Source organism: Schistosoma mansoni, chromosome 1 (assembly GCF_000237925.1).
Source record: "Schistosoma mansoni strain Puerto Rico chromosome 1, complete genome".
In the NCBI taxonomy this organism is placed as follows: Eukaryota; Metazoa; Platyhelminthes; class Trematoda; order Strigeidida; family Schistosomatidae; genus Schistosoma; species Schistosoma mansoni.
Window position 1 is genome coordinate 52,727,631 of NC_031495.1, and position 19,285 is coordinate 52,746,915.

The following is a 19,285-nucleotide window of genomic DNA, read 5'->3' on the forward strand; positions in this document are numbered from 1 at the left end:
CTATTTCATTCGATAAATTTTGACATCACTGGCAGATTGATTTCTGATTGTGATTTTAAACCTGATAACAAAAGTGGACACAATGTGGTTCCACAACCTGGATGCATAATTTTAACATACCTATTTGTTCACAAGTAAATAAAGTATTCTATAAGTTCCATTTATCATTCATTTTTTTCAAAGTGAACATCTCTCGAGCATAAAACCACCATTATATTTCATTTAAGAAACAGTTAAGCTTATAATGTAGAACTTAGAGGAAATGTTACAGTACTTTACTGTGTCACGATCATCTACCGTATATAAAAGCAAAACCAGTATAAGTAAAAAGGTAGCCAAAATCTTGAGCGAAACAAACATTGAAAGTTAAGTTGCAACTGCGACTTGTTATAATCCCTACTATCACCTCAATTTCTCATCTCAATCCAACCAGCCGTTCTATGAAAATCGTTGTATCTCCGAAACCACTGGACGGATTTTTATGATGTTTGTTTTAAATTATTTGCGAGAGCGTGGGCGTTAATATAAAACAAGAATCATCTCAATCCGACCAGCCGTTCTATGAAAATCGTTGTATCTCCGAAACCACTGGACGGATTTTTATGATGTTTGTTTTAGATTATTTGCGAGAGCGTGGGCGTTAATATAAAACAAGAATCATCTCAATCCGACCAGCCGTTCTATGAAAATCGTTGTATCTCCGAAACCACTGGACGGATTTTTATGATGTTTGTTTTAGATTATTTGCGAGAGCGTGGGCGTTAATATAAAACAAGAATCATCTCAATCCGACCAGCCGTTCTATGAAAATCGTTGTATCTCCGAAACCACTGGACGGATTTTTATGATGTTTGTTTTAGATTATTTGCGAGAGCGTGGGCGTTAATATAAAACAAGAATCATCTCAATCCGACCAGCCGTTCTATCTTTTATGTACATACTTCATAACTCCTTGCGTTTTAAGTACCTTACTCCTGCCTATTGTCGTGTTGTACAGAAGTTCTTATCATTCTCAAGCAAACTATAATCCAATGTTAGATAGAACTTTGAAAAAATGACTGATTATTACATAAATTGATAAACTGAAAGTATGTTTTAAAACCGAAACCCCTTTTATTTGTTTCGATCATTTCCGAAGTTAAAAAAAACATGCAACATACAAGATCAGTACAGCATTTCAATGGTTAGTTTTCTCAAATAAAAATTAAAGAATTTCTTGATTCATATTTAACCTATATAACTTCCTGTATCACATATCTAGCCCATACATGAGATATATTAGTGTTCATTCACCACGAGCATTATATAATATTATTATCATTGAGTTACATAAGTAACTATGACAACGTTTTCTAATTATAGCATACTTCTCTATTTAAAAAAGAAAACAAGGGAGCGAGATCCAATAAGCCAAGACTGAATGGAGGTATACGCTATAAATTACTATATTCATACAGTCTATTTTTTGATTTATTCAAGACAGTCCTAATGGAAATGGATATTATTTTCAAGCCGAATAGAATTTTCTATTAAGATATATTAAAGAAATTGAAAAGAAAAAATTTTTTCTTGTCTGTTTATCAAAAGTTACACATTTCATTTCATTACTATTTTCATGTATATTTGTACGTATACAAATTTACGGGTGTGTATATTTTACCTCAAATCCAATATATTACTGATTACTATTTTGTCCATTATTTGATACTTTACGTATCTATTAGCATTTACATAAATATACAATCTATATACTTATAAACATAAGTAATATACATACTGATTTTTGAAAATATACAAATGCTTATAACGACAGAGTAGGCATAATCGCGTGCATAAACTTCATATATATGCAGTAAAAGTAATTTGTCCGAAAAAAATACACACTTGTATGTCAATCATGATACTCTTCTTCCTTGTCAATCATAATGATCCTAGTATTCTAGTATTGTTTTACATTTCAATCAGTTGTTCAGTGATTTACTAAGTAATTCACTAGTTTTCTCTTTTATGCTTAGAATTGAAAGCAAGACGGATAGTGAATGAAATGAAAGTGAGAGAGGGAGTGCATATATCGTTGTGTCTATATAACTATTTCTTTGTTATTATTTTTTAATCATCTCCTTAGTATTTTCTATATCGAAACGAATTATATGAACCAACTATAGTTTATCTTAATTACATCATCTTTATTATTTTAATATACATAAGATTTTCTCATTTAAATGTATCTTAGACAGACATAGAACTAATAACTTTCATTTCATATTCAAATCTATTCAATATAGAGGGTTTATGATAATTATAGTACTTTATACTCTACATCTTCGTATGATTATATCAAAACAGTTACTAAAAATTAGAAAGTAGCGGTTATCTGTTTCGTCATAATTTTGGACCCCTCAGAAGTAGGTGTCTGTCGGGGATCGAACCAAGGACATTCATGAATTTCAAGTGGGGCTTAACATTCAGATCACTAATTAAAAAAGACTAAATGATCTTAATTAATACGTATCTGTGTTTTCTGGTTCATATAAGCAACAGAACTGAGTAAATTAAATGTGGTTGACAGGACTCAATAAAATTAAAATTTTACTATCAATCTGGTCTAGTAATAAAAGTTTGAATCCTTAATTTGTTACTTAGGACAAACCCGTAAGTCCTGTTCTCATGAAATTCAGTGTTTTAGTTCAAATAATTTGGTGAAATTTGGAGCGAATATTGATTTTCTCAAAAAGATTGACGAAGGTCGATGATTAAGAAACGAAACACTAGTTCATTAATTTCATAAACTGTAAATATTTACGGAATACTTAAGCTTATAATTTACCTTTTCTTATTGATTAAGTTATTATTGATCATTGATTTCCTATGCATAATCGGATTTTTCATCCAGTAGTTTACTATTATGTGTTTTCATTTCCAATAAGAATTAAAATTTGTATACTTGATAACATATTAAAAGAAGAAAGCCGGAAAAGAAAAATGTCATGGAAACAGGCTACTAGTTCTTATGTTGCTAATATTAGTATTTGTCAATATATTAATAATGGCAACAATAATGATGATAATAGTTTTGTCTATAGTTAAGGTCTTGTCCTCGTTGTGAAATCGGCTTCCGTTTTATACTTTATCCGCCCAGTCAATTCAAAATATTATATTCATCCAGTTATTCAGTTAAACAGTCACTGACTCAGTCAGTCAGTCAACTTCGTTCATCCGTCCTTCTATACATTCAATCGTCTATTTATTATTTTTTTTCATGGCCCTCCCTCAAATATACTATAGTACCAGTGCCACTATCACGAACAACAACATCAGCATGAATAAAGTTAAAAATTAAAAAAGTAAAATAATAATCTAATATTGTATGAAAGTGATGGCGGAAATACATACTGTTTCAAACATGAAATAAATATATTTAAAAGTGTGAGTTAAAAATTATGACACACATGCATATAGACACATTTGGATAGACATATAGACGAAGAGTATATGTGTCGGCGTTCGCTTCTCAGAAAATAATAACTATTATTATTATTATTATTCTAGCAGTAGTAGTAGTAATAGTAATAATAGTAGTAGTAATTTCCACTTGACTTAAATTAATTTGGATTACTGAATTATCAACAATGTGTACCCACATGAAAACCTTTTTTTTCTCCAAAAAATTGAGAAATTCTAAAGAATAAATGTAACTTTATTCTGTATAAAAAAAACAATAGAATAACAAATCTGAATAAGTTCTTAATAATACTACTACCTGATTAAATGAATCCATCACACATACGTATCAAGTACAATTTGTAGGTAACTTGACATTTATTTTGACTTTTTTTTTAGTATTCAATTTGTTGAGAAAGTTATTCACAGGAAATAATAACATGGTAATACTGTTCAAGTTAACATGACAGATGGAAAAATAATAATAATAACCGAAAGGTGTTTAGATGAAGTAGTATGTAGCAGAAGATGATTGAAATAACTTAGAGTCTATAGAATAAATATATTGTTAATAATAATTGCTTATTATAAAAGATAATCTAATTTAGGAATTTCGTGGAGTTTACCTCCAACTACCAAGTATCAAAACAAGCCAATAGGAATCAGTCTTAAACTTCTGAATCTATTGATTATATTAAAATGCAGTAAGCAGAATTTGATCACCACTTATGACTAACCATAACATGGAATATTAATAAGTGATCAATTAGTACAGACAATTCGAATCAAATGGCTCAATGATAACTCTTCTAACCGTAATAACTGTCAATATGGATCTGAATTTCCACTGATTATCGGGTTTCTCAATATTACTAGGAAGTCTTGCTGAAGAGCTCCAACTAGCATGAAACTTGTGTCGAACTTGTAAATGATTGCATTCAATTAACAGTTATTATATTTGCATAAATTTCGGATGGAGTGATAACAAATATGAAGGCAGTAAACTAAATAATAATCAGGAGAGACAACACAAAAACGAAAAAAATAAACTAGAGAGAGCAACCAAAACTTAACTTGTTCAAAAGGAAGTTACATTACCAATATTGACTGAAAGACCTACCTACAGAATCGTTAATAATTGATTTTCAAAACTAGATATATTAATTCAGAAGGGTTACATTTATCTGCATAGCAGTGAAATACTCAGAAACTTTGTAAGTCATTTTCCGGTTTCTATTTTGATAGGAATGTATGCGATAAATGTTCAGAACTTGTCAATCAGTACACGTTTAAAAAATTCGATACAGATGAACGCATTATTTTAAAAAAAATGATATAGATGCGATTCAATTAGATTTGTGATAAATTTCAAGTTTATTGATTTCCAAGCGATTGCGTGAATACTTGAAGGATTTTTGTAGAGATTGATATAACTTGTAGATTGTGTTCATCATAACTGTGACTAATAGAGTTCAAATATACCCGGAGTGAAACAATTATTATCAGTGGTCTTGGATGATTTTTATGCCGTATTACGGAATAGATTCAAGTAGAAGTTGTACTACTGGCAAACAACCTAGCGGTTCTAGTGGTCACTCGTTCACCTTTGAATCTTTAAGTCCTGGGTTTGATTACTGGCGTGCCAGTGGGTGAGCACTGCTGAAGAGATCCAGGTAATTTGAACCTATGCACACAGCTTAGCTCAACGATCAGTGATTCCATAGATTAATGCCAGTATTATCCCTCAGATATCCAATGACATTGACTTATGTTTACGATTAACAGCCATTCAGAATAAAATGCAATACTTTTAGCAAATTGATGAAACATTTAATTTTACCTTCATACCAATAATTGAAACTAAACAAGACTATCCATTTCAAACTAGAATATCCTAATTACATTGATATGTTCCACCTTTTATTACAACAATGAAATTAAACATATTTTCTCAAGGAAAGTTAAAATAACTCGTATTCAATTTGTTATATTAAAATATTACTTACCATGAATAAGTGGATCTGATTGAAATTTTGATTTTAAACTATAAATATACCGGGAACAAAAATCTTTACATAATTCATTCACTTTATGTAATTCCAATAAATGTATACGTAATACTTGGATAGCTTTGACTATCTATAATAAAAAAAGGAATTTAATAAAAAATGTAAAATATATGATGAAGCATAATATATTACTTTTAATCATAATTTATAGTTAATAATGTTTTAAATCATAACAATTATGAATGAATTGGATCCTTACTGATCCATTTATGAAATGAATAGTTCTATTTTCAGAAGGGGATTTTGTGATTTTAGTGATTTTATATAGTTGAGATCATGAGTCAATTGAAGCTAGACCACCAGGGGAAACCTGGAAGCACTGGACGACCGATTCGTCTTATTGTGGGACTCCTTGACAGTGCGCATCTATGATCCCACATCGCGAGATTCGAACCCAGGACCTATCAGTGTCACGCGCGCGAGTGTTTAGTCGCTAGACCATTGAGCCGGTCGGCATCCAGTAGTGTTAATGTCTAACTTCAACTAATCCACGAAATTGAGCGACACATCCACCAGTGAGTTACTATCTCACAACAGACCTGGTTGAACTCCACTAGTCACTACTTCTCACTAGAACTCAAGAAATACCTCTTGATGCCAATCGTTAGTGAGCATATGTTAATTAATATCAGAAAGGGGTTTTTCTGTAGATTTTAGTCATAAAATCAGTCAACCTTTATCTTTCCCATCATATTTTAATATTAAAAACAAAAAAATGATCATCAATTACATGATTAACATTTACTTCAATTTCTTCTTTAAGTACATCAATTACAGTGTTACTTAATATAGAGTGAAATACCCTTATACTACAACGGTTACAACTACTTATTAAAAATTGTAAATAAGAGATATAAAATTTTTAGAAGCTGAATAACTCAAACTTTATGGTACATATCATGAGTCAATTGAAGTTAGGCCACTATGGAAAACCTGGAAGCACTGGACGGCCGTTTCGTCCTATTGTGAGACTTTAATAATCGTATTAAGAATTATCAAATTAAAATAACTACTTATTTCTCTCTTAGAAGTATATATTCTCATCATTACATTAGTTTACGTGAATCATTGTACACATTCTTAAAAACATGTTGGTTTTAAATCAATAAACAGGAAAATTATTTATTCATTTTTTAATAACTTACAGGTTTCATTAAATTAATTTGTCAATAACCTATGATTATTTAATCAATAGATGATGTAAACATACAAAATGTGCTTTAATAGTTACACTTTTATGAACTCCGCCTGTAGCCCTTCTGAGGGCTAGTGCCGGTTCCAAGCCCGGATAAAGGAGGAGGGTTAGGCATGAGGTTACTTACCCCATCCCGTAGAAAACTAACCCGCTAAAAAGAAACACTAACCAGAAAAAAACCACTTCTATGAGATAAATGATAATTCATTAAAGATTTTATTATCGAATAATTTAACACTATTATATCAAGCTGCTAAAAAATATACGGTTATATTATGGTGTATGCTACTTATTCTGATAGATCTAAGTAGTATTTAGTATCATTTGGAAATGTAATGGTTGATAGCAGAAAATTGAATTGAAGAGAACAGAAAGGGAAACAGAGAGTAATTAGAATAATAACAGAATTGGGGGAATTATGAAGTATGTGAAAGACAATTGATGGAAGATGTGAAAATAAAGTATTTAATGTTTGATTTTCATATATATTCGTCTAATTAGGATTGAGCCATACTTTTATGATTGAGGGTTAGTGATACAATTCGGCTGTTTGCATAGAAATATGTGGTGAATGATTTGAACTAGTAACCCTTTGCTGAGATTTAAATGAATTAACCACTAAACAAAACTTTTTAACATGGCAATTTTCTAAAGGATTGGAGTGTGTCAAGTAGGTTAGACATATCCAGTTCATGTTATATAATCGTGCATCATATATAAAATATAAACTGTGCAATTAGTATATTTCATCTTAGTGATAATGTATAACCAGTCACTATAAAGTATTACCTATACTTCCACAGTTTTTTTCACAAAAACAACAGAATTTGAAATTACTGAAAGATAAAACCACCTGTTAACCAACTTTCTCGAGCGTTAAACTAGTAATCTATTTATTGAATCAATGGTTTCTCTAAGTAGGTCAACAATTAATTAGACCTACTTCATTTATGTATACGCTGTTTTAACAAAATATCAGAGATAAGAAGATATTTGATTCTACTGCTTATGTATGGAGGTTACTAAATTAATATTTTAAGGGAAAATTTTATCTATGGTTGAACTAAAGAATGGAATTCAATAGTTATGTGTTTATATACTCAGATTGAGTCATCGGTTTTAATGGGAGTATACCTAAACGGATATACGTGAAGGCTATTTCAAACTTCCAATTACTTTAACTGCTATACTGCATCTCCGTGGGTGAATTACAGGATTGTGTAAATTAATAGACGAAAAAAAGCCAGTGTTTCAATTGTTTCAGGGAAAATGTTTTTCAGATGTTAAACACTCTGAAAATGAACAGTTTGACCGTATACGTTTAATGTACTTCCAGTAGTGTTAGTATTTCAAAACGAATTCTTTATTTCATATTCTCCAATAGAATATCGAAATGAAATATTTAAAAAAATATTAATTGTACTTAGTTGGATTATCAGTGGTTACAAGATGTCTAAGCAGTCAACAATCCTAGATAACATACAGGTCATTGACATTGGAGTCTCGACACGCATTTTCGTATATAAACGCTTATTTGACTGTTTGCTATAATTTCTGCATCATTATAAATAACGTAAATGAACTATATATGGGAAATGAAGAAAGCATACAGGAAGGAATAAATACAAAAGCAGGCGGTAGAGGCCTATATATGCTAGTATATCACCGTTTTTTAGATCGAGATTAATTTAATATAGATATCCGATTATATTCTGAAAATAAACTGATAACATTTGATTCATACAGTCGGTAAGTTTCTGTTGAGTTGCTGTCTTGAAATATGGTCGTCACCATTTCTAGCCTTCAAGCAATTGATGATCCACTGATTGTAAACCATTAAAAAAAACATGAACTCACTAAACAACTAAATATGGTAATAATAGACACTTAAACAGTTATTTACTGAGAAAAAATGAACTAAGCTAGATTTTTAATCAAAAACTATATTCCATTAGCTTATTATATTAGAAATAAAGACAAGTACTCTTTGATTTCGTCAGTAAACAACTGAACAATTTGACAGAATTGCACTTACTGATGACCCCTGTATTAAGGGTACTCGTTATGAGATGTGGTAACAAAATACTCAATTTTTTTAGGTGTGTAGTACGTAAATTAATGACGGTTTTAAAAATCTAAAACATTTTATTATTTTCATTGACTGAAGTAAAATGATCTAACTATGTAACATACATACTTTCTGGTTTATATTTATGACTATCTATTCTAAGAATGTGATTTATCGTTTTAATTGCTTATATAGTTATGCATTACACAATACAATATTCAAACCTTATTGAGGAAATATATCTTGCAATTCCCATTGTAAATGGATATTTAGCAAAGCAGGCAATCAATACTTGACTAATATATATTGGCAAAGTGATATTCATCAAACATCTTTTGTTTGTTCATACAGTTGACCTATGAAATATCAATCGGACTAAGACTCGTTTTCTTCTTGTACTGGTGAAAGTTTGAGTGCTTCGAGAAAACAGATGGGGCTGAGATTATCGGCAACGTTCTTATATTCATTAACTTTATCGTACTTTCAGCCACATTCCCATTCCCGTATTAGGTTATTGCTATTGATAACTTTTATTAACGACTTTATTTCAAGCGTTTGGTGTTGTGTGCAACTATCTACTGTGTACATAGAGATTGTATCGTGGACTGACATGGCAGATAAAAAAACACAGATATAATAAACTTTAGGGCTTGATATTAAATCTTTTACAAAAATTACAATCTGATGTTCTCAGTTTATCCACTAAATAAATGAAAAGATGATCTAAGGTATTGAATAAGACAAAGTGAATAGAAAAACGTGGATAAACTCAATCATCAGATAGTACTATTTATTCTTAATTTGAAACTCTTTAACAACCAGTACTCTTAAGATAACTGTAGGGCTTTAACCAGTGACTGAATTTTTAACAAATTACTACATAATCAAATCTTAAATAATGATACTTCTTCATTTAAGATTTGATTATTTAGTTTCTTGTACATGATACTAATGATTGTTTTGTTAAAATTATTTACTTATAGTATCTAGTTGGCTTTACAGCTAATAAATGAATCCCTTGGGTATTCATTTATCTTTTGTACATATAGTAGAGATCAAATAGAATTAACAGTTTAAATTCACTTGATTTACTGAAACTACTGAATTCGTTTGTTATGGATTTCATTTGTATTTAATTGTAACTCAAGTTTGATATATATCTATGACAATATTGTCGTTATTTCTACAGTACAATAACACAAAAAATGATGAGTATACAAGAGAATTAAATAAACGCAAACTAAAAACATCTGCTCTAACTAACAATGTAGAGTCGAATGAAGTAATTTGAATGGAATTTCACATATTCAATATGGTTTCATTAGATACACTTCAAGAACAAGATAAACCCATTAACACCAGAAAATTTATTTGTGAGATAGTTAATTCAGAAGGGGGTTTGTGGAGATTTCAGTATTTTTATAGTTGAAATCATGAGTCAATTAAAGCTAGACCATCATGGAAAACCTGGAATCACTGGACGGCCGTTTCGTTCTATTATGGGACTCCTCAGTAGTGCGCATCCACGATCCCGCACTCGCGAGATTCGAACCCAGGACCTACTAGTCTCGCGCCAGAGCAGTTAACCGATAGACCATTGAGCCGGCCGGCATCCAACGGTGTTAATGTCTTCCATCCAGGTTATTAATTATTAATTCAAATAAAATTTTCATCAAGAAATATGAAAATATTAAACACTGCAGATGAGTAACTAAGATAACCATTATGAGCTACTATAGATTGTTAATAAAATATCCTTTTTGATAGTTTATTTTGTAAGTAAGTATCAATTTAATGATTAAAACCGACTACAGTACATAAACTGTCCATAAATATAGATTATTTAGTATCTATCACAATATCATTTAATAAAGTTAATACACTTCTGATTTACTGATTAATCGATGGAGCTATTATTGGAGAAAAGAATTTGATAAACTAATACTGCCGTTCAGTTCTTTTCATTTTTCATTGAGTCTTTTTAAACTAAGTTCAATTCTTGACAAACATTTTTGGCAGAACCCTTAAAAATTTATACCAAGTATGTTTATTTACATTGTTGAAAACTAATGAAAACTCTCAGTTAAAAGACATTTTATTTATTTGTCAATTTCTTCTTATGTCTTAGTGATAACGTTGCTTAACATATCGACTTATCCATACATAAAAGACGTGTGGATCAAAATGAACGAGACACGATTAGAGTGTTATCGTGAGCTGTGAACATTCAACTTTAGTTCATTACATTATTTTAGACTTAGATATCAAATGTTTGCTAGATAATATATATATATATATATATATATATATATATATATATATATATATTAGGTGGTTGTGGGTGCTTGTTAAGATAACTTCGATGTAAGTTTCATTCTACCTATCACCTGTCAACAAGATAACTGATTCATTACTTGAAAATAAGATCAGTCAACCCTCAGTTCTACTGGGAGTACGTTACATACTGTATAGCGTCGTGGTAACATGTCAAACTTTTAAGCTTGTTATCGTCAGTTTAAGTCTCGTATGTAATATTAGCTCTTAGTTAAACTAGTTCAGTGAAGAAATGATCCTAGAAAGTTGTTAAAATGTCTGAATCATAAAACATGTATTGAATAAATAAACCAGAGATTCCATATAAATCTTTCATTGAGGACTGAAGAAAGTTTCCCTGTAAATTTGTCGACTCATTATAGTAACATAGAAGAAATACATAGTCACTTATATTATGACCTGAATCAATTTGAAAATATGTTTCTAAAATCTGTCACGCTTAATGTTATCATTGTTTCTCGAATAAATAAATTAATAAATATGAATTTTAATAGTTGAGATCATGAGTTAAATGAAGCTAGACCACCATAGAAAACCTGGAATTACTGGACGGCCATGGATTAGCACTGTCGAGGAGTCTCACAATATAGTGGAGAAGATTTGTAGCTCAGGTGGATGATTTTGATGGAGTTTCGTTCTCTGAGCTGGATGGTTTGGTCGTCAAGCTTACATCATCCTTCTGAACGACAACAACTTTGGGGAGAAGTGAAGTGTCAAACACTCCCCGAAGTTGATGTCGTTCAGAAGGACGATGTAAGCTTGACGACCAAACCATCCAGTTCAGAGGACAAAACTTCATCAAAATCTCACAATAGGACAAAACATAAATTGATTCTCAAGTAGACTATTCAATAATTAAAACTTTAATTGAAATTAATCTATAAAATAAAATTTAATCAAACATTATTTACTACTTACTAATTCATTTAATTCTGAATTATTACTTAAAAATTGATATTTTCTTTCATCATTCAATGTACAATTTAATTTTCTCAATTCATCATCAACATCAGTATCATTATCATCATTCGGTACATAATTTGAATTATTTTTATGATTAATTGATTTATCACATCTTAATGATTTACGATTTCTACCATTATCATTATTATTAGTAGTATTATTATATACAGAATTTGTAGATATATCATTATTTACATTATTACTAGGTAAAAAACAATCACCAATATTTCGTATGTTTGTTGCTGAATTCATTTTATTAGTAGTATTATTAGATGGTATAGTATTAGTAGTATGTGTTATTGTATTTGTTGTTGAAAGTTGATTAGTTGATGAATGATTTATGTTGTATCTAGGTGAAATAGTAGTTTTTACAGTATTATTATTATTATCATTGATGTTTATGATATCTTCTGTACTTTTATATTTTTCAGTGATTTTATTCAATTTTTCACGATTCAGTTTTAATGAATTTGATTTTAATTTATTCATCGCATTTTCATCTTCACTTTCATCATTATTATCATCTCTTTCTGCTTGTTGTTGTAATTCTATACGATGTTGAATGTATGAAGTTAATTCTGTATTGAAAGTATCTAATGGAGGCGGTGAATCAGGTCTAGCTGTAGCCAATTCACATTGTTGTAATAATAAAGCCAATAAAGGATAAAGTGGATGACTGCAAAAAGATTGTAAATTTAAACAATACGTTGTGAATATTGTAAAAAAGAAAATTTGAATTATATTTTCATTATTAATTGGTATTAGTTAAACAAGCAATGACTCTGATGCTGGAAATCATTAACTGCGGTAATTATAATAATAATCACTTGTTCAATGGTACAAATGTTAATAGAGTAAGGAATTATCAATACCGTTTGTGTAATATTATAACAGATCTCTGTCTATCATGTATTAAATCGAAAAATTATTCAAAGACAGATCTTTTGAAATGTCAGTATCACCCACCCATCTACAATCATAGGAGAATTACACAGCAATCGATCTGTAACAACTATTTTTCCAATCTATTGAGCCAAAGATAAATTAATTCCATTGTATTTATCGCTCGTTTTCTTTTTCAACAAGTAGAGGAGGAAAAAAGTATGAGCGGGATATATACAGTTAGTGATGACAAGTATTCGGTCTAGGCAAGTCAGAAACACAAAGGTTGATTGTAATATTTTTACAGTTAAAAATAGGTAACCCATAGGTTTGCGCACGGTCATTTAACACAATCGAATTCTTTAAATATTATAATTGTATGAATGAACCTAGTTCGTTTAACTGTTATTTCAAACTATTTATCAAATTCAAAGTTAGACATTAACACCATCAGATGCCGGCTTAATGGTCTATCGGTTAAGTGCTCGCCCGCGAGACTGATAGGTCCTGGGTTCGAATCTCGCGAGGTGAGGTCGTGAATGCGCACTGTTGAGGAGTCCCACAAAAGGAAGAAACGACCATCCAATGCTTTCAGGTTTTCCATGGTGGTCTAGCTTTAATTGACTCATGATTTCAACAATATAAAATTACTAAAATCTCCACAAAAACCCCTTCAAATTCAAATAATCAATCAAGTTCTATTGTGGTCTAGTGATGTTACTATGACAAAACTGTTTTTTCCCTCATAATATAATAGCTAATATGTTAGCATCATATAGATGATATATAACTCTAGATAAATCAATCTATACAGAGGAGCTCGTACAAAGAAATCCTGAGATCAAATCAAGGATTTCCATGGAATTTTAATACTTTTTATTCCAGAAACTAAAATTCATAATTTAATTTTTTCCTCCGGAAATAAATTATTAGACTTGGGACTATCTACAGGTGATTTTTTTTGTCGTCGAATAGTCCACTGATTTTAAATAATTCTTCAAGTAAGATTAATTATGTTAACCGAAATTTAAATAAGTCATTAATTGAAATAAGTAATCAAATGTTCAGTGAATGGATCATTTCTTTAAATAAATAACTATATCTCTCTGTCATTTGTTTCAAGTACCTTCAATCGTCTTATGAAATCTTATGTTATCTTCAGTGTAAATCGGAATAATAAAGTAATTATCAGTGAATATAGTAATAAACGATAAGTTAGTCGCTATTGAATTTGAATTGGTAACAATTAGAATTCGAATGCTTTAATTACCCTTCGTACTGCATTACACTATTGTTTGTTTGTTTTTGTCTTTTCTTACAACATATAACCAAAATCATATTGACTAATAACAAATAATAAGTTCATCTAAGCTTGTTGAAGATGGGACTAAATTTGAGAATTTCGAATATTCTAATGATCAGTTATGAAATGTAAAAATTCTAGGTTTTCATATTTATCTACAGTTTTTATTATTCATATCTCAATACTGAATTTAGGTCAAATTATTACGTTTAAGTATTTATCAAAATAGATGTAGTCACTATGTGGTTTGGGTTACTTATATCCACATAAGTAGTATGTGATGGTGGTCGGGCATTGAATGTATTTCAGCAGAATATTGATAAGGAAAGAACGAGAACGAAAAGCAATTGGTAGGAAAATGCATGAACAATAATGATCGGAGACGATGGACTGATATTTGCAGAAGGAACGGTTAAGATTGAGACTATTGATTGACAGTTTGCAAACTAACTGTACACTATATAGTTCTCATATTTTACTGAAATATTCTGTAATTTTGTGATGAAATACATTCAATTGTCACCACTCGTCTTCTTGTTTACTATAACTATGCTGTTTACTTTTTATGAGTTATCACAAAAATACTAGTCATAATGTCCTTCAATTAATAGGCAACATGTTTCATTGAAAATTAATCATTTTAAAATGAAATATAGATAATTTATGTTCAGTTAATTTAGTGAAGTAAAAAATTGGACAATAATAAGAAAATTAACTAACCTCATAATGAACTTTTTGTCAGCTTCTAGTTCTGGATCACTTTGTTGAAGTTGTAATGTGGTAACAATTGGAAAACTGGAAGTTAAAAAAAAACGAGAAGGAACTATGAACTTTAACTAATCTAATTATGAATAATTCAATGACATGTAAATAAGTTGTACAAAGTACAGAATTTAAGTTTCATTGAAAAACGGTTATATGGTGCAATAGAGTTTTCAGTGGTTCTCTAAATGATATAAGTAAACAATAAAGGGTAACTTCTTATCGAATGATCTGCGCAAACTCCCCGTCTTTATAATAACCCTGGGCTAACTAATGACTCATTATGAAATGAATCCTCGGAGATCCAGAGCACAAGTGTGGTCGACAGAGATTAACCATGTAGGTGGCATGATTAGTATTAATTATTTTATTTCGAGCCATACATTCACAGGTTAATGGCTTTGTTATCAATTAGGAAAAGAAATTCATTAAATATAGTTTTTATACTATGAATTGTATTTAAGAGCCATCGAATAATTTCAGTTATTGTTTTCAATGTCAATTTACCACTTACTTGGTAATATTTTGAAACAGATGGAGAGTGAACTTTTTAATGACAAAGTTAAATTACTGTAATCCAATTATCTACTACTGATTACAATTTCCAATATATATTTTTAATCCATAAAGGTTTATGTGACGATTTTTCAAAACAATTAAACGTAATAATATTAACTTTACTTAGTATTGTTTACTTGAATCTTCCCATTGATGTTTAGGACTGCAATTGATCAGTCTGTTAGTGGTATATGTGCAACCTGTGCGGATTGCCTCGATATCGTCTTAATTCACAAGCATTTTAAGCAAAGACGGATAGTGGCTAACAATGGAATCCTGTTTGAAACTCCTCAGCTGGATGTACCTGAATCTCAGAGTTGATGTTCACTCTGGAACTCGAACCCAGTACCGTTCGCTTCAAACGCGTTCTGTCAATTTACCCTGTATCTTTAAGCATTAATATATATCTTTTAGTACAATACAAAACTGACCTTCTTTTACTTGAACTAATGATAGATCACATAACATGTGATCTCTATGTTTTCATTTCTTCACTTACATATCTTACAAATCCCAGTTCATATAAAAAAAAGAAATAATTTCTGTAAATTCCATAATTTATTATGGTTAGTTATTAAAAGAGAATCTGTTTAACTAAGCATTGCCAAAGAACTTTTAATGAAGTAATGTCAAAATATTTTTAATTAATTGTTTCATGTAAATAGAATGTTTAATATACAAACTATATGAAAACAAAACAGCTTCGAATACATAATGTTATGATACATTTAACCTAGTATTCATTAAATTAATCTTAGTTCTTATTAAAATTCAAGTTCACTATCATCCATCAATTTAACAAGACTATGATGATGCACTTTCCCTATCCATAAATCTTTTACTGATAAAGCTTATCAGATAAAAGATTCTTCCTTTTAAGTAATTTGTACGGATATGACAGACAACAGTGGCCAAATTGTTGATGGTCACCTGGTGGCGTAATCACCCGATGGACTATAATATATCATTGAAAATCTTTCTACTACTCGATACTGTTAAAAATTATGAGAATTCACTGTTATGTATTTCACATTAAAAGATAATGCAATTTTATGGAGTCAAGATCATGAGTCAATTGAAGCTAGACCACCATGGAAAACCTGGAAGCACAGGATGGTCGTTTCGTCCTATTGTAGGACTCTTCAACAATGCGCATCCACGGTTAAGTGCTCTGGCGCGAGACTGATAGGTCCTAGTTTCAAATCTCGCGATGTGGGGTCGTGGATGCGCACTGTTGAGGAGTCAGTCCCACAGTAGGACAAAACAACTATCCAGTGCTTCCAGGTTTTCCATGGTAGTCTGACCTCAATTGACTCATGATTTCAACTATAAAAATCTCAATTTGTCATTTAAATTTTTCATATAGGTACCTATTTGATTGGATATAATATATATAATAAAAATTATAATCAATTAAGTTCCAGTAATTAACGATTTTCTCATTAATCAGTTTGTAGTAGCTTAAAAGTTGTGTTTTCCTCTTTTCTACTATTATCCACCATTTAATCAAGATATTATTGTTTAAATCATTAAAAAAATTTGGATTTCATAGTTGACATGGAAGAGTAATACTGTAATAGTCAATCCATTCGATAAAGTATTTGGATTGTAGTTAACATGATTATAAAGGATACTTGTATTTAGATAATCAATCAAAACAAAATTTTTTTACATTCTTGTAAGTATTTGATTATTTACCTTCTTAGTTCAATTTTATAGTTGATTATGATTACTTACGATTAGATATAAATAGGTGTACACATTATAAGAAATAAAATATGAATTGAATAATGATGCATTACATATTCAGTATGAACAACCATATGCATTTTTTGGGTAGATATCAATAAATTTTGTACTTGTAATTCTAATAAGTATCATTATGATGAAACATCTTAAAGCTAATAAATTATAAGATATATTCACATGTATTAGTAATGACGTTATAAATAATTTTAGAAGGGGTTTTTGTGGATATTATAGTAATTTTAACTATCTTACAAATCTACAAAAAACCCCTTGTGATATTAATTAACATATACTCACTAACGATTGGCATCAGGAGGTATTTCTTGGAGTTCTAGTGAGAAGTAGTGACTAGCAAAGTTCAACAAGATCTGGATGCTGGCCGGCTCAGTGGTCTAGAAGTGTGGCGTTCGCGCACGGGACCGATATGTCCTGGGTTTGAATCTCGCGAGGCGGGATCATGGATTTGATTTTATTTTATTTATATTTGACTTTTCTCAATGAAACTTATATTGCTATATTAAGGATTAGTAGGTCATAACCAATCAAATAAATAATGCTTTTTCGTCATTATTCCATTATTGTTTTTTTCTTACATCTCCAATGCAGGCGTCCATGATGATTGATAATTTGAACAATATTTTACAATAATTGATCTTCTAAAAAACTATCTAAAGGAATTACATCTGACATCGATCGGTTCATGATCTCAATTAAAGGAATTACACCAAAAATATGTTTATAATGTAATAATTAGTTATATAAACAAGTTAATGGTGTAGCGGTAGGTTCACTACTGGTCCATCATCCAAATAGCGGTTGGATGAACAATTAAGAGAACATTGTACTTTAACAAGTGATCGATAATTCCCATTTATTTATAATATATATGGATAATATATTCATCGTGTGACAAAGAAAGTAACTTGATTGTCACCCTGGTTAAGTTGAATAGTTATCATCAGTCGATTGAGTAAATAATGTAAGCAAAGATTAATTTGAAAGTTCACTTCCATAATGACTTGTTGAACAGAATGTTAAATAGTTTCTAACAAAGATCAACGTACAGAAAACTAATAAGGAATAATCAGTACACGAATTTCCAAAGCTATATCACATTTTACAATAATTATACTTTAAATAAGAGGTTAATAACGAAGATAATTGGAGAGAGTAGTCATTATTTGAAATTTGAGTCATATGGAAACAAAATTAGAATGACAAGATAAAATCAACCAGACTAACTTAAAACCATCTGAATTTACTTCAAATATGTATAAATATATACAACAAACTTATTCATTCCTTAAGAGTAGTCAAATTTTAAAATTTTCCACAATAAAAATTATACTACTATTTAATATTCATTTAGTTTTCGTTAATTCTTTGCCGCAAACCAGCTTCCAGCTGAAGAGGAAATTAGAAAAAGACGTTGGAAGTGGATAGGATATGCATTAAGGGAATTACCAATGTGCACTACAAGGCAAGCCCTAACTTGGAACTTGGAAAAGAGGAAAGCCAAAGAACACATTACGCCTGGAAGTTGAAGCCGATATGAAAAAGATGATTAACAACTGGAAAGGATCACCCAGGACAGAGCTGGATGGAGAATGCTGGTGAGCGGCCTATGCTCCTCCACAAGGGGTAACAGGGTAAGTAAGTAAGTAAGTGGGAAAAATACTCAAACGATTTGATATTCTTATGTAGATTATTTTGTTTATATTTATAGAAATCTCATAATGTTAATATATTGCTTCAGACATCATTCAATTAAATGAACTGAAGTATTACAGTTAACAACACAAATTAACCTTAGAAAGCGACTGAAAATCAAGAGACACTGAAAAGCTGTTTCTTTCAAGTACGGATATCCTCAGCAGTGTATATCTAAGATCCTATTGGGAATTTAACCCACAACATTCGGGTCTCAGAGAAAGCGTTTAAACTTTAGATAATTGGGTTAC

The 19,285-nt window shown here is 30.3% G+C and overlaps 1 protein-coding gene across 1 annotated transcript in view; it reads right to left on the bottom strand.

The window, feature by feature from the left end:
• Smp_154790 (putative homeobox protein) overlaps window positions 1–19,285 on the bottom strand; it is a gene marked incomplete at both ends in the record, with an annotated part of 84,347 nt that overhangs the window by 56,986 nt on the left and 8,076 nt on the right. Inside the window, 3 exons of the mRNA XM_018794825.1 lie at window positions 5,448–5,580; window positions 12,266–12,746; window positions 14,976–15,050. Coding sequence (XP_018649198.1) covers window positions 5,448–5,580; window positions 12,266–12,746; window positions 14,976–15,050 — 689 coding nt within the window. The remainder of the gene's footprint in view (window positions 1–5,447; window positions 5,581–12,265; window positions 12,747–14,975; window positions 15,051–19,285) is intronic.